At 39.3% G+C, this 24,766-nt stretch overlaps 2 protein-coding genes across 2 annotated transcripts in view; both read right to left on the reverse strand.

Moving 5' to 3' along the window:
- Positions 1–24,658, reverse strand: LOC134824350 (ATP-dependent RNA helicase DDX24-like). Its single transcript, XM_063836242.1, has 12 exons — positions 24,508–24,658; positions 24,271–24,377; positions 23,144–24,048; positions 22,828–22,968; positions 22,448–22,662; positions 21,471–21,595; positions 19,313–19,581; positions 18,986–19,099; positions 18,695–18,853; positions 17,779–17,909; positions 9,153–9,329; positions 1–576 (listed from the first exon to the last, which is right to left on the reverse strand). The coding sequence occupies exons 3-12, from the start codon at positions 23,495–23,497 to the stop codon at positions 468–470; spliced, it is 1,794 nt and encodes a 597-aa protein (XP_063692312.1). The 5' UTR covers positions 23,498–24,048; positions 24,271–24,377; positions 24,508–24,658; the 3' UTR covers positions 1–467.
- LOC134824460 (H/ACA ribonucleoprotein complex subunit 2-like protein) overlaps positions 1–24,766 on the reverse strand; it is an 86,980-nt gene that overhangs the window by 5,648 nt on the left and 56,566 nt on the right. The gene's annotated exons all lie outside the window — the stretch shown is intronic.

Below are 24,766 nucleotides of genomic sequence, written 5' to 3' on the forward strand. Positions count from 1 at the left end.
AAATATGTTAAATATAATACGATGTTATTTGAATAATTAATTAGTTTCTAATGGATTAAATAAGAGCTTTAAAATTTACATGGAATGTAAAACGATGTAGATCAAAAATGCACATTTGAGAGAAAGGAATCTTTACTCGTTGATTTGATTGGGACTAAAAGCCCGAAAACGAATAACACAGCTAACTCATCAAATGGCTAAGTTAACTTTTTTAGTAATGAAACAAACTGAATTAAGACAAACTTTAATTTTACAAGTCAATCGATACATATTGGACTATCATAAGTATTCATATTTAATTGCAATAAATTAACTTAGGTATAATTCTCATTTTGCTTCCAATTTTTTTCTAATTCTTTCTCCCAAATATTCTGACAACTTTACTTCACAATTCTGCATCACATATCATACTGAATTCACAAATTATCAAATACTAAAAGACAGGATGTCTGCAATCTACCCACAGTTCACCGTTTCTTCTTTGAGCTTGATTTGGAATGTTCCAGAGCGGACACACCGAGTGAGAACGAGTTTAGCGTCTGAAAATCGTCCATAACACCTTTCTTGGTCGCGTACCTGAAAATCAGGTACAAGATTAATGAGCCATAAGCTGGGTTGTTTTCTATTTTCTCAGCCACAAAGCAAAACATGCGCTATGGCACCATGAGGCATCTTTTTAGATAATATAATTGTGTTTAGACTGAGTTATAAATAAGATATCTTCTTTCCAGCGAGTTACAGTTATGAATCACTCATTGACTCATCTTCCTGCATGCAGCGAGCAATCCCAAAGGCACTGTCTCGTTGTAAATCAAATACATTGACCTTCTAAACATCATTATGTCATTATAAACGAAGTCATTTTTAGAAAACGCTCGCCGATTTTTTCAGACTGCCATTTACCAGTATAGTAATATAAATACGTTGCTGGCGCGTGATAACTGATAGCTTAAATTCTACGTCAGACCAGATTATCAGTATTTAAGAGATGTCAATTCACTTGGAGGCAAGTTGTCGGAGATTCACTCTAGACGATACAAATTGTTGAGCGCTACAGATAACACTAGTAATTAGTATATCACCTACCTACTCTACCTGCTATATTATCTATATCTTTAGTCACGCTACACGGGAGATGGACTATCACATTTTGGTCGAACTTCGCAATGTTTACGACCTCGAACGTCGCCATTTCAAGTTTCATTGATTCCGTTCGCATTCGTTCGTATTATATGGTAATATTGCAGAATTATGAATAGACTAGTGTAACCCGTGCCTACGGCCGGGACTTCACTATCGCAGTTGAAATGCAGAAGTATAAAGCCGCCTATCATATTTGAAAACACGCATAACATTTTCGTATGAAAGTATGAAACGGGGGGGGGGGGGGGGGGGGGGGGGGGGGGGGGGGGGGGGGGGGGCAACCATATTAAAGTATATTAAAATATACATTAAAAAAAATATGTGAAAATTTTGTTTTATTTAATGTATAGATTAGATTTACCTTTCATGTAAAGTTAGTCTTGTTCAAAGATATTGATACTTGACCGATTTATGAGCCAAAATATATGAAGTATGAGTTCAGGGGACTAGCAACTGGCTTATCTTCTAACCTACTAATTGTAGGTATATTAAAGTTTATTAAAATGTAGGTTTTTTCCGATTTTGACCCGGGGAATGATTGCGTTATAGACTCTAAAGTTTTGAAACATGGTGAGCGGTTTTCTCCTCTCAAAGGGCTGGCAGCTTGTTGGTTAGTTGGACAGGTGTTTTATAGCCAGCCAGCTGTGGGCTTATGAGAGGCTCTTTGTACCGATATCTTGATCATTGTAAGCTGCTCAATGCCAATTGCCAGGGTCATCTTCATGGAAACGTTTAACATATAAATGATTCGATCAAAAAGAATCCGTTTGTAATATGCTAATATAATATTATACTACATAGTATACAATCGTTATGCTGTCGCTGCCATAAAATTAGCTTTCAAGTTACTCTACATAGCTACTTGGTTGGAGCAGAGATCTGAGCTGGTCACGTGCTGGGTACCGTGATCAAATTCTTGCTTCAATTGAGGAGCAGTTCATTGTCGAGGAGAGTTTGCGTTTGGGCCGTCTACTTAGAAGGTCCGCCAAAATCTCGGATTTTCAGACCGCCTGGCACGTCACGAATTTTGTATCAGATACAATATTCGTATCTGATTAAGTTATCGAAACACTCTTTAAGAGAATGTCGAGGAGCAGAAGGTCCGGTGCTATTATGAGTGAAGACATGATTGATTGGGAACCAGTTTTGTTAGGGGCACTTGCCGGGGCCCAATTTAAAATTTACTTCAAATAGTGTGTTCTCATCACAAGAGGAACATAACAGTTATCTGCTGCTTCTTACCACATCAAAAACCATCCTTTCTAGCCTATGATATAGGAAAAATAATTTAATGCATACTAATGCAGTTATTCAATAGAAAAGATAATAAACTACCTACTGTTTTTTATCGCATCAAAAAATATTTTTCGTAGCCCGAGTTATTGTCAATTTAAATAAGTTCGTAATATGAGTTCATAATACATGCTAATAATAAAACAAGCTAGTACGAGCCTCAAGCCTGGTTCCAGGACCAAGGTAATAGTTATGTGTAACGGTTCCAAGGCTCGGATCCAAGGCTCTGGATCCTGAAACTGACAAGCTCGTGTTTCATTTCTGTGGTTGTGGAGCAAATATGGGGAAACTTAGTGGACATTGGCTAACTTGTTCAAACTTGCGTTAAATTTTGCCAGTGAAACTTGTGATCACTATCAGTGGTTAATCTTTAGTGGTACTGCCATGAATTTTACAATATATGCAAATAAATGTCTAATCGTTCATGTCTGGTGGTAAACAATTGGTTAAGATAATTGGTTACGTGTATTTAACCACATGTCAAATAATGATTTTTCTTGAAGATGCTCCCGCCGATTTCGAAATATAGTACTCGGTAGAATACAGTATTCTACCAAGTATTTCTGAATACTATTCTGACCCCGCTGCTCAACGAAAACGATGGGGTGAGCACTTCGCTGAACTACTAAACCCGCAGATAGGAGACGTGGACCTTTCAGACCTAGACAGTCTAGAGGTCGCACCATGTTTTCCGTATCTGAGTGATAGTGATATACCCCCTAGCAGAACAGAGATCTCTGAGGCTTTAAAGAGTCTGAAGAATCACAAGAGCCCTGGAATTGATGAAATTTCCAACGAACAGCTGAAGTATGGGGCTCCTGGTCTTTTAGACAGGCTTGAGAAACTGTTTGCACGTGTATGGGAGACAGAGAATGTGCCAGAGGATTGGGTTAAGGGTATCATTGTTATTGTCCCGAAAAAGGGTGATACATCACACTGCTCGAACAACAGGGGCATTACCCTACGCTCCACGGCATCAAAACTCTATCAGATAATAGTGTTGCGACGGATGAATGCGGGGCTTGAAGAACTGCTCCGAGAGAATCAGTGCGGGTTCAGGAAAAACAGGTCTTGCATAGATCAGATTTATTCGCTCCGTACTATTATTCACAACAGCATTGAGTTTAATCTCCCCCTTTACATAAATTTTGTTGACTTTAAAGCTGCATTCGATTCACTTAATCGGGAGTTTATCTGGAAAGCTTTCAGTCATTATGGCTTGCCTTGTAAATACATTCGCATAATGCAAGCATTCTTTTGCGGCACCGTAAGCGCTGTCAGACATAATGGCGAGCTCTCTGAGTGGTTTGACGTTACATCTGGTTCTGGGCAGGGGGATATTCAGGGTCCACCTATCTTTAATGTTTGCATCAACCTGCCTGCGCAGCGGGCTGAGGATAACAAAGTGTTGTCACACGGGGCAGTGCTGCAGAGAGCTACCACCAGCTCTGGTCAGGATACAGTCGTCCTGGATACTGACTATGCAGATGATTTGGCTATCATGGACAACACCAAGGACGGTCTCCAGGAGACGACTGATCTTTTATGCAAGTATGCGGCTCAGGCTGGCCTCAGAATCAATGCGAAGAAAACAGAGGTTATGGCCATCGGCAAGAATACATCACAGAGGCCGTATACTGAAGCATCAACGGTGGACATTACAGTAGGAGACACGGCTATCCAGCAAGTCAGCAACTTCACTTACCTTGGGTCGATTATATCAAGTGATGGGACTATTGACCGGGACTTGTCTGCACGGATCCAGAAAGCCTCAGGAGCATTCAATCAGCTCGGTAATATTTGGAAGAATCGCAATATCCAAACTAACACCAAAATACGGATATATGTTGCAGCGGTTCTAACAATATTACTTTATGGAAGCGAAGTCTGGAACACTACTTCAAAGCAACTACATCGCTTCGAAGTTTTTCATCAAAACTGTTTGAGGAGAATCCTTCGAATTAAGTGGTTCCACCGGACGAGCAATGTTCAAGTGTTGGAGCGGGCAAGAATAAACCCGGTTATAACCTACATCAGTGCCAACCGTCTTCGCTGGTTTGGACATGTTTCTAGAATGCCGGACACCAGGCTACCAAAGTATCTACTTGACTGGACACCTGCTCACGGCCGAAGATCACGTGGGCGGCCAAGAAAGAATTGGCGAACCTGTGTCCTAGAAGACGCAGTAACATTCACAGGAGATCCAGACATTGTATTTGATAAGGTCCGAGAGTTGGCAGGAAACCGAAAGCACTGGAGAGAGATGATACGACATAAGCGGCAATTCCTTGGTGCAGGCCACTCGAATGATTGAGGAGACCTTATCAAGTAAGTAAGTATCAAGTATTCTGAATACTGAGATATCAATCGTTTCCTTCAGTCGATTCTTCTTAGACTTTCGGATATTGTTTTTAAGGGGGGGGGGGGGGGGGGGGGGGGTTCACCCTAATTTTTTTGTGAAACTTGGTTTCCAGATAGCAGTTGACCAACAAACTAGGGGGGGAGCCAAGTGGATATTTGTAGATATTTGTAGATTAATGTAGAATGGATAATTCACGAAAATTCTACAAATTCTACAAATTTATACATTTATCTCCAAAAATTCAGTAGAATTTCTGGGCACATATTTGAGATATACATTTTTTGTAGATAAATGTAGATATTTGTAGATTATTGTCAATGGATATTATGGACAATTCACGAAAAAAGTGGATGACATTATCCAAATATCTACAAATATCCACTTGGCTCCCCCCCCCTCAAACTAGGACCAGTGACCAAACTTTTGAGGGGGTCCCGGACCACAACCGCCAAACGGTGCCCGCGGGCAGCCACGCCCATATTTGGTCCAAATCAGGCCCAATTTAGCCAAATACCCTGAATATGACCAAAACGCAGATTTTAGGTGCTTTACTTGTAGCTAGTGGTCCCCTGAACTCGTATATGAAGTTTCATCAAGATTGGACAAAAAATGACTGAGTTATGAGCTAAAAACTATATGCCCATATTTGGGCATATTATGCACTAAATTTGATCGATTTTGGCCCATAAATTGGTCAAATATCAATATTTTTGAATGAAACTAACTTTATATGAAAGGTAATCCTAAACTACACATTCTCTATGATTATCAGCTCAATATCTACCTAACTGTGGATTCTGTGTTCAAATAATCGCAAAAAATGAACAAAATCGCCCATATCTCAGTTCGCGATATTTGCAAAACTGACTTCGCTCAAAACAATAGAACTCAATAGGGTTTCAATATTTTTTCATGAAATTTTCAGAATCAACGTAGAATTGTCTCATGACCTTAAGTTTTGGGACAGAATTTTGAGTTAGGCCTTTAAAAAAATTTGGCGGCCAAATTCTAAAATTTGCCGGGCATTTTTCAGAATTTGGCCGCCAAATTTTTTAAAGGCCTAACTCAAAACTCTGTCCCAAAACTTAAGGTCATGAGACAATTCTACGTTGATTCTGAAAATTTCATGAAAAAATATTGAAACCCTACGGGTATATGGCCCCCAGAATATAGGTGGCCCCCAAAATATAGGTCATGTTAGTGGATACAGTTCTAACCAAGATAAGCGATACTAATGGGATCTGTTACTGCTAGGTTGGAGTAAAGCATGTAACTAATGTTTCTGGATAAGAATTTTGGACCTACATGAGGTATTTTGGTATATTTGGTCATGACAGCGAAAGATTTAAACGATGTTGTCATTTTCTAGAGGAGTAAATATGGCGAAAAATTGTCATGACAAAAATCTGTCCAACACATGCCATTAAGACTACTGGTATGAGTATAAGTATTATTTTAAGCTATCTTTTCATCGAGACATCTGCAAACTGACAATTTGGAAAAAAGTTATGGCCACCACAATTTTACGGGCCCCCAGAATATAGGTCTATACGACCCCCAGAATATAGGTTGGTCAAAAACCCTGAACATGCCCAAAACCATGCTTTGGGATGCTCTACTTGTAGCTACTAGTCTCCTGAACCCACATATCAAGTTTTATCAAAATTGGATAAAAATTGGCCGAGTTATGGGATAAAAACAAAAACCATATGCCCATATTTGGGCATACGCACCAAATTTGATCGATTTTGGTCCATAAATTGGTCAAATATCAATATTTTTGAATGAAACCAACTTTATATGGAAGGTAAGCATATACTACACATTCTCTATGATTATCAGCTCAATATCTACCTAACTGTGGATTCTGTGTTCAAATAATCGCAAAAAATGAACAAAATCGCCCATATCTCAAACTGACTTCGCTCAAAACAATAGAACTCAATAGGGTTAAAATATTTTCTTATGAAATTTTTAGAATCAACGTAGAATTGTCTCATGACCTTACGTTTTGAGGCAGAATTTTGAGTTAGGCCTTTAAAAAAATTTGGCGGCCAAAAATGTCTGATTTACAGTCATTGAGGTGCACATTGTATTGATACAGATAAAAACAGCCCCCCTCAATCATATCTAGGGACACTCCTTCAATCTTATTTAAGTATTTAGTTAAGATCCCTACTAAATGATTGCATGAAAGCTTTTTAACTAGTAAAATTAAAGATTTTACTCATTACGGGTATATGGCCCCCAGAATATAGGTTTTAAAAAAAAATAGCGACCAAGATTCTGCATTTTCTCTGTCACCCTGAGCATTGAGGAATGTGGGGTAGTGATGAGAAACAGTTAAAGAAGATATGCTGAAGAGATGGCATCATCAAAATGTATGAAGATGGAGTATTTGAGGACGATTTTTGCATACCTATATTCTGGGGGCCGTAGTTTTTGGTTTTTTGCTATTAAGTATACTCTAAACCATTTCAATTTAGTATCTGGAGCGATTGGCATCATCAATACAGTCTCAGCAACATATTCTGACTGCATATAACTGTCTGTGACAATTTTAGAAAAACTTAGGAACAGATGTTTGGACCTATATTCTGGGGGCCCTGTTAAAAAATGGTATTTTTACAGGTGAAAAAAAAGTACACTTTAAAACCTAATAATTATTTTCAACTACCCAAGAAACATTTAAAGGGTTATTATGTACATATTTACACCCCTAAACATGCTTAGAAGTAGTTTTAACACCTGTTTCTAAGTGCTCAAAAAGCGACCTATATTCTGGGGGCCATATACCCGTATTGAGTTCTATTGTTTTGAGCGAAGTCAGTTTTGCAAATATCGCGAACTGAGATATGGGCGATTTTGTTCATTTTTTGCGATTATTTGAACACAGAATCCACAGTTAAGTAGATATTGAGCTGATAATCATAGAGAATGTGTAGTTTAGGATTACCTTTCATATAAAGTTAGTTTCATTCAAAAATATTGATATTTGACCAATTTATGGGCCAAAATCGATCAAATTTAGTGCATAATATGCCCAAATATGGGCATATAGTTTTTAGCTCATAACTCAGTCATTTTTTGTCCAATCTTGATGAAACTTCATATACGAGTTCAGGGGACCACTAGCTACAAGTAAAGAACCTAAAATCTGCGTTTTGGGCATATTCAGGGTATTTGGCTAAATTGGGCCTGATTTGGACCAAATATGGGCGTGGCTGCCCCGCGGGCACCGTTATGCGGTTGTGGTCCGGGACCCCCTCAAAAGTTTGGTCACTGGTCCTAGTTTGTTTGTCAACTACTATCACGAAACCAAGTTTCACAAAAAAAATCAGGGTGAACCCCCCCCCCCCCCCCTTAAGATACTCATGATTGGATTGAAATGATTACACAGTATCGTTTGACCTTAGCGGTTTTCAAACACAAGAAAAGGATTTTTAAATTTTACACTGGATTAATCGATGATTGCGATATTTGATTCAGTTCATTCGGTTAAAACTTTCGTATATTGTTTCTAGTACAAGTATGACGGACTGGGACCATTAAAAAACAGTAGTAGTTGAGCTTAATTGTGTTCAAACACAACAAAAAGTTTTCAAAATAGTACCCGGTGGTAGAAACCGTAGAATACTGAGAGATCAATCGAGTTCCTTCGGCCGATTCTGCTAAAACCTTCAGGTATTGTTTTTAAAATACTAATGATGGATTACACAGTATTGTTTGAACTGTGTATGGAGTAAGTTATTGTGTTAAGATTCATTACTTTTAACTTGCAAGTCGTCTTTTATCGACGAAAGCCTACCTAACGGTATAGTACACCGGTAAGCGTGGCCAAAAAGAGGCGGCGGCGATGCAGAACACTGGTGCCTGGCACTTATATGTCAAATGGTATCCATATAGGATAAGAGCATGTTTCTCATTTCATTTCATGATTGCATTGATGTTCATAATGATATTGATTTCGATTTCACTGTAGTTCAAGATTATACTAATAACGTGGTATATAACGAGATTTAATATGCCTGTTACTTCTGGGCCACCCTGTAATAAGATTGTGTATCATAATTAGAAGTAGTGGTGATAGTCTATCACTGCACTAGCTTGTGTCTCATTTCTGTTGCTTTAAGTGTTAACTACATTTTCTACTAGATCTTCAAGTAAAGTGTTTCCTGCACGTCCTAAGTACAAGGGCGCCACAGAGAATCTATCAGAATCGGTAGCCAGAAGAGGGGGGAGGGGGCAGAAGGGCGCTTTATCACTAAGTGTACCTCCGCTACAAAAAGCTTCGGGACGAGAAAATATTACTTTACTTAGCTTAATTAGCTTATTAATAAAAACTAATAGTTACCTCGAACTGTTCAGCGGATCAATAACAGGTTGCTGAAGGAGAACTCTCAGTTTGGCTTTCATTATCTTAACTTCCTTTTTAGATTCCAAGGCTTGTGCAGGTTCATCTTCGTTCGTTGTATCCGCAAAACCAGCCTCTTTTGCAAGCGCTACCAACTTCGCTTCTCTCTTATCAGGCCTGAAAACATTTGTATCTTCACAATAGATAACGAATTTTCGTGCAACTTTGAATTATGGTCACACCAGGCTATGGCCTATGCATGGTTTTTCCACAGTTTTTAAGATTTAAAAAAAAAAGAAGATAAAATACAAGTTATTATTAGTTACACTGTCATAATAGGGATTGGTTACCAAAACCTATAAAAAATCTATTAACATTACCAATTATCATTATCATACGTTTTATCTAAAACCTACATACCTTAATAAAAACATTATAATTATTTTGTTAATTATATTAGTGGGCCCTAGAGGACACACGCCACGGTGGTAAATAAGTTAGCAGCCAACAGTGGGGGGGAGGCAAAAAGAGCATTTTGTTATTTAATATCTACCCGCGTCACCCACTCGTTATGTTACCAAACTTTTTTGCCATATTATTATTGGTCCTTCTTGTAGTTTTCAGCATAGCAAAAACGGTCAATCATTAGGCGAGAATAGCGGAAATAATTTCGAGCCAAATTACTGTGGTAAATGGCGAAAGGTAACGATTAAAACTTCAAAGTACAGATAATTACAGCAACTTTGTTGACGCGTGAAAGTCTCTAATGATCTTCTAATTTTGTCTTTAGTCATAGGACAAATGAACTGCAACCATAAGTTTCGCTACAAGCCTGAACCATTCTACAATCTACAGCATTAGAAAATATGCGATAATTAGCGAGATCGAAGAATTTAGCACCATAGAATTGAGTTAGTGGCACAAAAACCTGAGGGGGACCAACAGATGACTAACGTCTAACTGTAGGAGAACAGATCATTATCTGTACTTAACGAGTAATGACAGAGTAATATAGATAAGGAGGAGGAGAAGGAGGTACAAATAGACAATAGACATCTCATTATTTCCAACAGGGGATTTGTATTGGGAACCTTTTCTAGATACCTTAGTTTCCAAAAATTTGTGTGCCATTATATTGAGCACAATTTATTTGAGCCCGAAAAATTTGGGCAGAAAATTTGAACTCATTTGGGCGACCGAAAATTTGGGCACAAATTCTTCGAAAAATGAACGATTTTCCACTAAAATTTCAGTTAAATATTTGCCTTAGTTCATTATTATTCCTTATTTGACCAAAAACCATAATCATGGGTAGAGTGGACCGCTGCCAGTGTCTCTCTTTCCCAAACAAAAGGAAATGATATTAATTTGACTGACCGTTCTCATATGCAAATTGATACCGAGAATGAAATCGGTCGCTCGCTTTTCCTATTCAATAAGCTTTATTACAATTCGTAAGCCGTTTAACTGTCATGTTACTGTTAAAGCAGGAACTAAATCTAATCGAAATAAAGAGAGTGAAGTTCTCACTTTTTGCAAACTTTGAGCGGACGTTGCGTGCGCATCCAATATCAAATCACCGTAAAATTTTGAATTTTCGTGTTTCTTATGTATTTTAATAAGTGTGCAAAGTTTCAGAATATTTTAGGAAGAACTCGCATCACAACGGGACTCCAAAGCTGATAAAAATCGTGAAAATAACAATTTTCAGTGATTTTAGCAATTTTCTATCAATTTGGGCGTGTCCCCACGTGTGCAACTTTTCGATTTTCACTTCACCAGAGAATACTAATTCACAACTTTTGTCTTTTTATAAAATTATTCTTCAAAAAGCACTAATTTCAATAGCAAATATCTTTATGAAGGAGCAAGGTAGAAACATTTTCCGGTAGATTTTTAGAATGCTTGAACAATTATCTAAGGTGAAAATTTCCTCGGATTTTGAATAAAATTACTCCTTAATGGTGTTAAATTGATTTGAAAAGTTGTTATTTTGTCAATAATCAAGATTTAAAAACGCTTAATTTGATGACGTCATCATGTGGTGATGATGACTTTAAATTATTTTTTGATATAATGTAAACTAAAGTTTAAACGATTATCTTCAAGACCTATGGTTGGAGATGACTGTATTGTTTATACTTTTGAATCCACAGATACCAGAGGCGGCTCGTAGGAGCTGGCTGGCAGTTTTGTTGGGGGTCCAATCGATGGACTGGGGGGGGGGGGGGGGGGGGGGGAGGGGGCTTGGGAGCCGGCTCAAGCTGATCCCTCCAAACTACCGATTACATTACACACAGGGCCTTGTAAATGTAATGTGTAACACTTTACAGGCGACAGCAAACAAAACAAAAACTTTTAACATGGGTGAAACAGGACACCACACGTGTACGATCTCAGCCGCGCAGTATCATATAGCAGTCAAATTGCAAAGGGTCCTGGACCCCCAAATCGAGGCAAATCATAATAGATTACCTGTAGTGGGATGCGCACGATGTGCTTTGTAACGTTTACAATTAACTATGTGTTAAAACTGCGCGGCTGAGTAGTCCAGAGGTAGGATTGGACTCCCTACAACACAAATTTCACGAAGATCATGCGTGCCAGCGTGCGCTTACATTAAAACGTATGATAGTAAATGAAGACCTTTGTATTGCGATTTGTTATTTCCTAACACTATTACTAATTACTATTTCTATTTTAAGCACCAGTCACCAGATAATAATTTTAAGGCGTCCACGGACGCCTGGACGCCCTCAATAGCTGCCTCTGACAGATACTTGAATGTAGGCTCCAATTTAAGCCAAATTGACTGCCAAAGCGTCTATAGATAGATACATATACTTCACGACAATCTGTTGTGAAACAAAAAAAAATTGTTGTTTTCTTGTAAAACAGGGGTTCCAGAAAACCCACTTCCCGATACTCCTGAAACTTGAAACTTTTTTTACAGTCGATTTGGTCAACATCTAGATACCTTGTAGCGCGATGCACTACTGGGTCGCGCGCGCATCAAATAATGCTTCTCGCAACCACAAATCGGCGAGATGCGAAGGATTGGCATCGTGAATCAAGACACCCTGCAAAGTTTCAAATCTCTAACTCAATTTTAACACGGTTTTTAAGGCACCTGAATATGGCGATTTAGGGTTTTTTTACCTAATTTCGTAAATAACATGCTGGCGCGTATTTTGCGCAAATTTCTTAAAAACCTCCACATAACTATTTCTTATTCCTGTCATCTTTAACATTGAATTAGAATGGGGGTAAGCAGTAAGGGGGGTAAATAGTAAAGGGGGGTAAATAGTAGAGGGGGTAAATAGTAAAGGTGGGTAAATAGTAAAGGGGGTAAATAGTAAAGGGGGTAAATAGTATTGTGAATATAAGGGCAACGGTCATGCTTGCCAGCATTGTGATTATTCCAGTCATTTTGCTTTCAATCCTTTTTAATTGGTCAAGCCATGAATGACAGATTAGAAAACTAAAAGTTTAAATATTATTTCACTTGGATATGAAAAAAAGCCATCTTTCTATAGATTTCAGGGTTAACGGGTGATACTCGTAAAATATGTGTTCCATATACTCGGCGCGCGTCCTGGTAGGTTGTAAACCTACAATTTCAGGGCCAAATGCCAAAAGTTTGGTTAGCAAAAAATTTAGCAGACGGAAAAGATTTATGCTATAAATTTGGTCTGCAAAAAATTTGGGCGAGAGGCCCGCTCAAATTTTTTGTCGCCCAAATTTTTGGGAATTAAGGTATTACTAATAACTAATAATATAACTATTAGAAGTAATAATAAATGTCGGGTTTTTGATGAGTCTGATAACTGCCGATTGGTACAAAAGGAAAATATTTTGCGGTATCAGCAAGTTTACCAGAGTTTCAACATTTACTTAAGTCTAGTTATACATTACTTTATCATATTTTATCGAACTAAGGTGTAGTATTGCCAGATCCCAGTTCATTTTGTAACGGAGTTTTATATTAACAGGAAACGATGTAACAGAGTCGATATATTTTAATGTTGCCATGGGGTGGCAAGTCCCCATACATCGTGGTCCGGTAGTTTCATTGCGTCCTAATATACATATATATATATATATATCGTCTCGCTTTATGTATAGATTATGAATTAAGAAAGCAAAAAACTGAACGTTGAAACATGATGCAAACACTCCAGCTAGCAACGTCATCTAAAACCAATTAAGTCGCCACAAAATATATTTGACCCATATTATCCCTCGGCCTTAGTTTCAATCTTATCTCTGCAAAGGATTTTACCAGCCTTTATGAAAAACATTTTATCCTTCTCTTCTGCCGCTCTATTCTTCATTTCCTTGACTTAAGGCGGGTAGTGTTCCCGAGATCCATTGACAACAGTTCTCCACAGCTTTCTGTCCTCCATCAGTCTAGCTATCTCATCTACTGACTTCATCCCAGTATCTGCTTTTAGGTAATCTAGTAATGTTAAGTAAAGTCGCCCGCGGCCCCCTGTTAGTATGCCCATGACTCGGCTGTATGGCAGCTTTTGGAATTATTGTGATAACTCAATGCTGTGCCATTCCAGGTGGTTAAGTACGCTCTCGCTTACAAACATGGTTTTTTGATATATCACAGTTGGTGCAGTGTTTAACCTTTTTACATCAAAACTTCACTAAAAGTATTGGGCACCATGGTGGTGACATAAGATATAATAAATAAATTAAGCATAAACTATATATGTTGGCCTACAGCGAAATGACTACCCTATATAAGTCTTTGGTCAGAAGCCTACTAGAGTACTGTTGTCCGCTGTGGGACCCTGTTAAGGTGACTGAGATCCAGCTTTTAGAGGGGGTCCAGCGAACATTCACCGATCGTATTATATGCGGTCTGGAAAATATGAACTACTGGGAGAGGCTTTCACATCTAAAGCTAATGTCACTGCAGCGCAGAAGGGAACGGTACACTATTTTGATGATGTGGAAGATCCTTCACAATGTTGTCCCCAATTGCAGCAATATAAGGTTCACAAAAACATCCAGACATGGTACCCGAGCAATCATCCCTTCCCTGTCTAGGTTGAGTTCCTCGAGCAACCAGACACTCTATGACAGCTCATTTGCTGTAAGAGGACCAGAACTGTGGAACAAAGTGCCTGATAATATTAAAGCTGAAGCTACGTTTGAGTCGTTTAAAGTTAGTTTGTCCAAGTTTATTGCTTTGATACCGGACAACCCTCCGACTTCCGGTTATAGCTGCAGCTGGTCTAATTCCCTGGTAGACTACTCGCCATCGAGGTGGTCAGAAATCTGATGACGCTTCCTGCTACGAGGATAAACACAACCAAAGTAACCAAAGTAAGTACAGATGGTTAAATACGTGCGCGCATGCTTAACCATCTGATTACTAGAATTCATAATCTGTGATATTCAAGGGATGGTTAAATGCTTCAAAGTGGCGTATTTCAGATTATTCCCAGATTTGCTGCTATTGCTGTACCGTTACTTGGGATCTTTAATATTCCGAAACTCAGACTATTAGTTAAACGGTGCAGTAGTGCCAGTATTCACTAAACAGTAGAGCTAACTTAAATAAATCAGGGTTTCGATGATACTTTTATTGAACTCAGACTATTTGTTAAACGGTAGTGCCAGTTGCGGCGAAAGTTTCATTAAACGTCAATCAACAAGATCGTCAATCGACAAGATCGCTTAGAACCAAACCAATATGCCTTGACATTTATCAGTTCCTACTTATAATAGGCGACATGTGTTCAGCAGTAATTGCTGACAGTACACACTAATTGCATTCGTTTGTATTTTGTTGTCTCTTATCAGCTTGCTTATTTCGGGAATAGCATCAAATATGGGGAAACTTAGTGGACATTGGCTAACTTGTGATCCGTATCAGTGGTTAATCTTTAATGATAATGCCATGAATTTTAAAATATATGAAAATAAATGTCTAATGGTCTATTTGTGGTGGTTAACAATTGGTTAAGATAATTGGTAACGTGTATTTAACCACATATATATGAAATCACATTTAACATTTAAAATAGCCTATTATACCCCCTCATACTTAAGCTAGCACCTGGAATTAATTATTATAAGTCACTACATGTGCCTGTTTTAGTGGTTTATTTGAATGCTATTGACATAGCAGCTTCATAATTTTAAGCTTGGAAAATATGAAGGCCAAATTATGAGCATGTTTTGTGTATAATTGTTTGCAAATGCATAATTGACCCCAAGTTCATGCATTACGATCAATGTGCAGCTAAAGCTAAGGTGGTTAAAATGTCTGGAAAATACCCTATATTTGCACTAATTAACCATTTTTAGTGCACATATTATCTTTGTTAAATGCTTCTAAGTGGCGTATTCCCGGCGTATTTCAAGGTTTCCCCAGATTTGCTGCTATTGCTTGCGCGGTAGTGCCGGTATACAGTAGTGCTAACTTAAATAAAACAGGGGTTCGATGATACTTTTATTGAACTCAGACTGTTTGTTAAACGGTAGGGGGGGGGGGAGAGAGAGAGAGAGAGAGAGAGAGAGAGAGAGAGAGAGAGAGAGAGAGAGAGAGAGAGAGAGAGAGAGAGAGAGAGAGAGAGAGAGAGAGAGAGAGAGAGAGAGAGAGAGAGAGAGAGAGAGAGAGAGAGCCTTTAGAGCGTTTATTTGCTTCTGGCAATCTGGCATGTGGTTGAGTCGTTTTGTTAATAATTATATTCAATTTGATCGCAAGCGAACCACATGCTCATGCTAGTATGGCTATATAACCAAGATGGGTGTTTATTTGTTAAGCTGCTCTTCGCTTTTTTTGTTGCTAACAAGACGGTAACCATATATACTCACGGTGTTACTCATGTTGTAAAGGTTCAGAGCACACTAAATAAATCTAACCACCTATACCTTTTTACAGTTTCTAGTAATCCATTATTTCCTCAGATATGACTAAGTATATCAAAACAGCGGACTATGCGATCGGATCAGCGCTGGCAATAATCTCTCTTTTTGGAACAACCTTCAACACATTTGCTTTCCTGTACTTCAGAATGCTAAAACCCAAAAGCCAAACGGGAATGTTTTTCAAGTACCTGTACTTGGTCATCACCACTACAGACATACTGGTTTGTGTCTCCATCTTCCCCATGATAGAAGCTATATTTGCCGACCACCGAGAGGGGATACTGTTTAAGAGTGAAGGTCTGTGTAGAGTGTGGGCCATATTGTGGGGCTGTACCATACCCCAGATGACCATCTTCCTGGTTGGCATGCTCAGCATATCCCGTCTACTTGTCCTGTGGAACCCCACCATGAGACTGGTTGTCACCTTTGCTCACACTGCACCAGTCTCCGTGTTCCTTATCATTGTCATCACCTACACCACCCTGCTGCTCAACAGCACTGTCTACCCCAAGTACATCCCTAACTGGGTGTCTTGTCATGTCAGCAGCTTGAACCCTCATTATCTGGACAAGACTGTCACCCAACAAGACATGGACATTGGAATTTACCTCATCCTTATCCCACTAAATGTCATACCTGCTCTCTCCATACTCCCCATAGGCATTTCCTTCACTCTCTCTCTGATCCGCTTGCAAAGTTTTGGTACGAGAATCCGCTCAATCAACAACTCTGCAATGAAGCATCAAGCAGCTGCTAAAACTGTACTAGCAGTAACCATGGTTTATCTTCTCCTCAATTTACCATATGCCTGTGGTATGATGATGGCACTAAGAGCCATTATCATGAGCAGCAGGGAAATTCAAAGCAAAGAACTTAATATCACAGCTCAGGAATACCAAAACACATTTCAGCTTCCTCCTGAACAATATCTAATAACTAACTACTTGGTCCCAGTTACTTCGGTTCTTTTTGTGGGCCTTAACAGTCTGCTGAATCCACTGATATACTTCTGGAGGATTAACGAGTTCAAAAAGTGGGTGGTTCGTATCTTCACAAGGAAAAAACCGGGAGTGGCTCCAATACCACCATCAAGAAAGAAATCCAGCACAACCACCTGTAACAGCCGAAACATAAACTGTACCACACTCAGAGACTGTGACACACTCAGAGACTGTGACACAATCAGAGACTGTGACACAATCAGAGACTGTGACACAATCAGAGACTGTGACACAATCAGAGACTGTGACTGTATCACCATCAGCAACATAAACTGTGACATCACAATCATTGGCAAAATCAGCAACACAAACAGTGACACAGTCAGTAACAAAAACAGTAACCCAGTCAGTAACAAAAACAGTAACACAGTCAGTAGCAAAAACAGTGACACAGTCAGTAACAAAACCAGTAACACAGTCAGTAGTAAAAACAGTAACCCAGTCAGTAACAAAAACAGTAACACAGTCAGTAGCAAAAACAGTGACACAGTCAGTAACAAAACCAGTGACACAGTCAGTTACACAATCATTAACCCTTCTTGTTACGCGATTGATCTCAAGAAGTCGCACAAGTGTACAGGTCTAACCACTGTTTGAAATGAGGACTGGAAGGAGCTGAACTGAATGACAATCTAGGATATCATAAGCTCCATGAGCTTGCAGTGCAAGTGGTCACTTATGCGAAACTTGTGTGCATTCTCAAACAGGGGGCTAGCTGCTGAATGAAAACTAACCGTGTTCTTAGTCGTTCTATCTTGAATATTTGTCGGGCTTGTTCTACTGCAGGTCGAAGTAGTCTGATTCTACTGCCTTCGGTGGGGAACTCTGACATTTGGGAAGTTATCTTCTTGTAGGTCTTGAAATCCTAGATGATAAGTAAGGGTTACTTGATCATAAACAATATTATAAGGTAGATACCGAAGCAAATCAATTACTCGACGTAAGCTTATGTGCTGTTGTTTTTTGTTTATTACCATATACTTCTGGCTGTAGAAAGCTTGAAAATCAGTTTCCAGTGATCGACCGAGGGCAGGATTTGCGACCGAGGCCGGCATATTGTAATTTAACCGAGGCCGAAGAGAACCGAGGTATTATTTTTTCAACCGAGGCCGAGGAGTACTAATTGAGGCCGAGGCCGAAGAATTTTAGTACAAAAAAAGTATTTATTGCATCAAATATTTGACGACTAGGATGTAGAATGAGGTAATTCGACATAGTTATTGTTTTAATCTTCACAGTTTTCAACTTTGAACAACCTTCTTTACTTACCAATTTTCCAAAATTACGAATTTTAAAAGTGCCTATAGCTATGTTGTTCCATGGTAAAATTTGTACAAAATCCTCGGTCAAATCCTCAAATTTTGCCGAGGCCGAGGAATAGCAACTAGATTTTTTACCGAGGCCGAGGCAAACCGAGGAATCATTCTTCTGACCGAGGCCGAGGAAAAATCGTCATTCCTCGGTAAAACCGAGGCCGAGGACTCGGTCGATCACTGTCAGTTTCAACCATTATTTGGAACACAATCTTTTGAGTTTTACTTAATCTTATTTCAAATACCACAATTAAATTGTATAAATAATCGGCTGTGCGTAAATTTACCTCTTGATCCCAATATAAATAAATAATATGGTGTTCTGCCTAAAACGAACCTTGGGTCCCACAATAGCCACACTAAGACCGGGGTTGTCTGCACGTGCAGTCCTGCCCGACCTGTGAATGTAGGCCTCCTTTGTGGAGGGCAGCTGGTAATGTATTACTGTGTCTACCTCTGGAATGTCTAGCCCACGTGCTGCTATGTCTGTACATATCTGAAATAGTTAGTTTTAATATCCACTTGTAGTTTAGTTAGGTCTCTCACAAACCAGAAAATAATAAGTTTTGTTACGGGGATCAAGTTTCAAACTTTGGGGAGCGGGAACTGTTGAAACGTATTGACAAACCATGACTGAGGCGGTGCTCTGAGTGAACTTTTCCAAGTACTTGAAGCGTTGTCGTTGTTGTAAAGCAGAGTGGAGAGGTATCACTGGTAACTCTAATAACTTCATTATGTGAACCTGAAAGCATGGACTTCTTTAAATTGTCAACGTTTTAGTCCATGGTATTCTTCGCAGGATGTTAATATAATTTCTACTTCCTTAAATTATAGAAATATACCAAAGTTGCGATATCTGTAATCCAGTTAAGGGGTTTTTCAAATTAAAAGGTAAAAACCCATTTCCTTGTTTTGAATCAAAGCAAAATTGCAGTGCTTCAGAGAAACAACTCACAATATTCATAACGTTATCGATAGAGTTAGCAAAGACGAGTATTTTGCCAGGATGATTCAGTAACATGTAGTAAAGGTGAAGGTCCTTATCCTCGACATTACACAGAAAGTAGGTCTCCGTCAGCGTCTCAGCAGTTCCTTTCTTCTGGGTGAAGTCTACCTTCTCAACCTTCTCTTTAACTCCGATATTTCTTACTAGCAGCTCAATACCTGCATTCCCTTTCTTCTCAGCTCTTTTTTCCTGCTTAGTTTTCTTCTTTTTCTTAGCCTCTGAAAATATCTAGATTATAGCCAGCTTTCCTATCATTTGTAGAGCTTTCCTTTTATGGATATATAGTCTGATCAACAAAAAAGCATTTATAATGAAGATCCCAACTAGATTCTTCGCTGGTTGTCAGAAGTTAGACAGAGGTTTACTACAACAGCAAATCTCAAACTTTTTAGCACGTGTATAAGCAACTCTTTATCGGACCACACCTATTTCGCCAAATAAGTAATAATAATAAAAGCTGCTGACAGCCACTAATATGCATTTAAAATCGTATTATTTGAATCGTTCTTTAAACTGATTGAGTCGTGTATTGTTATTGAGTCTCATGATTTCATGTTTCTTTTATTCAAATTTCTGATTGTTTCCTAGTAGACTCAGTGAAGACAGATTCTAGTGGAAATAAATAAATAAAAAGGTCTTGAAACTGTGTTTGAAATGATCTCTACTATACTGCCAAATTGCTTTTAGGCCTTTTGCACGAGCAAAATCCTCTAAATAATTTTGCTATTGCTATCCTTCAGCCAATCGAATTTAGACAGGATGCGGTCATCCTTCCATGAACTTTAACTTTTGACAGGCATGTGTGACCATAGATGTTTGACTGCAATTTTAATTCTCATTGCACAAAATTGTATGTTGCCTGCACATACAAATTTTCTCATGGCAAGTTATCCATTAAATAACGTCATCTTGTTTTTGATTGGTCTGATTTACAACTGTCACGTTTTCTATCAACTTAACCATATAAATATTTAAGTCATCGGGAGTGGAACTGGGACAGTTTATTTAATCAACAATTTAAAACGTAAATCTCAAATCATTTAGTGAAAACTGTCTAGTTGAAGTTCAGAGCAGTTTGAGCTGTCAAAGAGCAGTCTGATCAATAATTAATATGGTTCGCCGTGTAATTTTGTCAAAAGACCCACCCACCCCCTTCGCGGTACTAACTATTTTTTCGGATAATATTTTAGACACCCACCCCTTTTGCGGTACTAACTGTTGAGAAATCACGGTACTAACTGTGTCTAGGTATATAAAATAAGACCCACCCAGAAATCGGGTTAAACTGCTCATTAAACATTGGGAAATGGGCAAATTATACTCACTATTTAGTAGGGATTTTGTTTTCAATGTAGTCGAATTAGATAAAAAGTTACAAAACCTAATATTACTGCCCAGTGCCCAAACCTAATATGATATATTTTGACAGGCAAAATTCATACAATTACCGATTTAGGGATGAAGGAGTGTGTTCAGGGCTCTGAAAGTGTCATACTCAAATAGAAATGGTGGAAAATGGTTAACTTCAGTTATGGTCTCATATCTCTATGATTTTAAATAAAAGGTTGAAGATTTTTGTGTATTTTTCGAAATTTCAGTAAAATTGAGAGCGTTAAGTGACAAATTCCATTTATTTCGAAAAATCAAGCTCCAATTTAATCGGTCTAAAACCATTAATCATACGTCTACCATAATGTGGCCATTGCGGTCATTTTGCACACCCTATTGATATCTCATAGACCTTTGGAAGCCGATTAAAATCTTTTAGGGTTGAGGCGTATGGATGCCTGGAGAAAATTTTTCTAAAAATGTTTGCCCAAACATTTCAGCTGGACGGTTTTTTGTGGTTCCTGGTACTATGGACAACACATTCCTGTGGAAAAACCTTTGTTACGAATTTATTCACAGGGTTTATTACTCTTGCCCTAACTATATAAGTTATTCCCGAAAACGTAGGGCCGATAAGGAAGACTATCACGGCTTAAGTACCACTTTAAATGAATCGAAATTTCTAGAGAAAATACCTAGAGAAAATACCAATGTCCAAGATTCCTTTCGGCAAGGAGAAAAAGATACGAAAAACACCCATAAGTATCACAATACGTACTTTCATCAAGACGGTCGATAGTGAATGCGAGGGTAGCAGAGAAGAGGAAAGCGTTGCGCTGTTCTGGGCCTGGAATTCTACCTATTATCTGTGTTACCTCCTCAAAATGTCCGTCAGCGACCATTCTGCAATATATTTCATACAGAAATATACAGTAGTTAGTTAATAGTTTAATAGTACTATGTTTACAGTATGCACTGAAGGGGTATCCTAGGAAGTTTCTTGAACTTTTAACAGGTACCCCTGGCCCTCCTCATTTAACCCTCAATTAAGTTTCCTATCATTCGGCTGAGTCGACTCCCTAGACTAGGTGAAACTGGGATTGGGGGGGTTGCAACGACCATTAATGACCATTAATGACCATTAATGACAATGTCAGTTTTGACAAAATTCCATCTACTGACATTAATGGTCGTTGCAACCCCCCCCCCCCCCCCCCAGTGGCGTAACGAAGGGCCCTGCTGACCCCGCTGTGCAGGGGGGCGCCGTCTTAGGGGGGCGCCAAATCGTCGTTTGAATGTGGGACAATTTCGAAAACTTAACTAAAGTACTAGCAAAACTGCGCGTTTTGCTGTAGAAACACACTTTTTTAGAGATTTTACCGGCGTATCCTCTAAAATCACCTAATTTGTTCAATTTTAGGGAGGGGCACCAAAAGGGGAGGGGGCGCCAACCGGGGGGCGCTTTTTCGGCAGGGGGCGCCAACAGGCAACGTTACGCCACTGCCCCCCCCCCCCCTGGGATTCGAACCCTGAACCTTCTGCGCAGAAGGCAGATGCTCTAACCACTAGGCCACCTAGCCCCTTATACAGTACTTTGTTCTCAATATTCTCGACTTCCTACAAAATCCTTGAATCGGACAACACAGCTAAATCACACTCAGGTCTTCAGGAAGACGAGGTTTGTCTTCTTTACGTGCATAACGTTACATATTTTGAATATATTACTAACGCTGGCAAAATAAGAGCGTATCTTACCTGTCAGCTTCGTCGATGACGAGGAACTTGACGGTGGACAGATCCTGGAGATATGGGTGTTCCTGGATGAGCTGCCACAACCTGCCAGGTGTAGCCACCAGAATGGGCGGCTTGTACGAGAGTAGGCGCTCCTGTTTGGGTGACGCTATACCTCCTACTATGGGAACTATTCGTACTCCAGTGTGCTTGCAAGCAGCTCGTAAGTGATCCGTCACCTGGGGTGAGTCGTTACATCGAAATTTTATATTTTTATGGTTGGTTTTTAAAAATTGCAGTGTAAATCACAAATGACAGCGATTCTTGACACATTTTAACTCCGCCACTCGACTAAGTTTATAAATACATAACAAAGTGAGAGTGACAAACACACAATGTGTCACCTGTAAAGCAAGCTCCCTGGTAGGACACAGAACCAAACCCTTCACACATTTATCATCTGACAGTCTCATGATCCTCTGAACCAGAGGTATCCCAAACGCTAGAGTCTTCCCTGACCCCGTCTCTGCAGCTCCTATCACGTCCTAAAAGAGGAGAGAAATAGGGAGGCGTCCTCTGGGGGGGGGGGGGGGGGGGGAGGGCGTCCTCTCCTCGTTCAACTGGTCACAATTGGAGGCCAATAAGAAAATAGATATAATATTAAATGCTAGTAAGAGCCTGAAAACGTAAACATTTAATACAGTAGACCGATTATCTTACCTTATACTTTAAAAGACCCGCTGGGATACACGCCTGTTGGATTGGAGTGGGGTTCAAGAAACCCAGCTCTAGTAAACCCTTCACTATTGGCTCACAGACATCCAGTCTTAGCCAAGCTTTAGCCTTTTCCTTCTCCTCTTCAGTGAGAGCAACTGGGCCAGACTCAGGCTCTGTATCATCAAGGACAGTATCAACACCTGCTGTATCATCAGGGACAGTATCAACCTCCATTGTGGTGATCACATCTTCAGTAGGGTTAGACACTGATAGTGGCTGTGGCTCATCAAGGATAGTTTCTCCATCCACCGTAGCGACACTATCTACTTTGGTAGTTTCCTTGGTTTCAGTTTCCATGGCTCAGGAGAAGTGGACAGTACAGAAACATTATCTTTATCTGTATTAACTATCTCCGAAGAAATAACAGGCGACTCACTAATCTGTGTTGTCGACTGGTTAGGAACACTCAGTTCTTCAGTAGACGTGTCAGAAGGTGCTGGAAGGACTGAGGTGTCTGCGTTGACGGGTTTTTCATTGGAACTAGGACTGGCTTCGGTTTCCTTTTCGGCGATAAATTTGTCAACTTCAGATTGTAACTGTTTTTCTTGCATCTTCTTCAGTTTCTTAGCCCTCCTTTTCGCTTTTATTTTTTCCAGCCTTAATTTATTTTCTTCTGAGTCAGGATTTTCGAGTTTTCTCAATTTTACTTGTTGCATTTTCGCCTTCCGCTTCAGCTTCACCTGCTCTTTCTTGTCTGCGAATGACAATTTTTTCCGTTTAGTACAAACAGTCAGATCTTCCGACCCCTCAGCAGTTTCCCCATCTGCTTGATCATCAGCTGATTTTTTAGATTTCTTACTGCCAGTTTTAGGACCAGTTTTCTTCTTACGTTTACCAGGTCTTTCTATCTGAGAAGAAACAGGATGAATCCCGATAATCTATAATTAAGTTCATCAGATTCTTCTAATAATTTGCAGCTGTGTAAAGGTAGCGAAATCCCTAGATTGACGTACGTTTTCTGTTAGTTACGATATCAATTTTACCACTCCCTCCATCCAATCCCCTTAAAATATAACGTGACCAAAATTGAAATCAAACTTATCCCTGCCCAATCTTATAGATTTTCTTACCATGAAATCTTCCTCGTCAAGAACCTCCAAACTAGCAAGTCCCATAGACATAAGACTTTTTTCTTCTTCTATGTTGATAGCACTCCAATTTCCCTCCGATGCCTTATCTGGTGGGAGATGGTTTATAAGATACGCAACACTATCGCTTGTACCTATTTGTCAACCTACTGTAAAGTTATTAACAGGACCCACCATTGTAATACCAAAAACAAGCCATTGCCGGACACCGGTAAGTACCTTTATTTTTAATCTCTGACAGACCATCCTTCAATTCCTTGAGCTTCTCCTTCTTGTTCTTGGCTCTCTCAGTTTCTGGGCGTTTCCTCTTCTTCGTCCTAACTTGTTCATCAGTTTTTATCTTGACTTTAGGGACTGCAGTCATGGTGCTATAAGATACGGTTACGTTACAACTGCTTATGATATACAATATGCCAGAATATAAATCCTTTTTGCTCAATTTTGTATAAGTGCTGCTCGAATATACTCCAATAAACAC

Source organism: Bolinopsis microptera, chromosome 1 (genome assembly GCF_026151205.1).
Source record: "Bolinopsis microptera isolate Bmic1 chromosome 1, MBARI_Bmic_1.0, whole genome shotgun sequence".
Taxonomy (NCBI): Eukaryota; Metazoa; Ctenophora; class Tentaculata; order Lobata; family Bolinopsidae; genus Bolinopsis; species Bolinopsis microptera.

Bases quoted from the DNA above. Each gene is read 5' to 3' on its own strand.
- LOC134824350 (XM_063836242.1), bottom strand. From the start codon at position 23,497: ATGGAAACTGAAACCAAGGAAACTACCAAAGTAGATAGTGTCGCTACG. The intron at 21,596-22,447 runs GTAAGATACGCT...AATATATTGCAG, and splicing joins GTCATCGACGAAGCTGACAG to AATGGTCGCTGACGGACATT. The intron at 577-9,152 runs GTAACTATTAGT...CCTGATTTTCAG, and splicing joins GATCCGCTGAACAGTTCGAG to GTACGCGACCAAGAAAGGTG.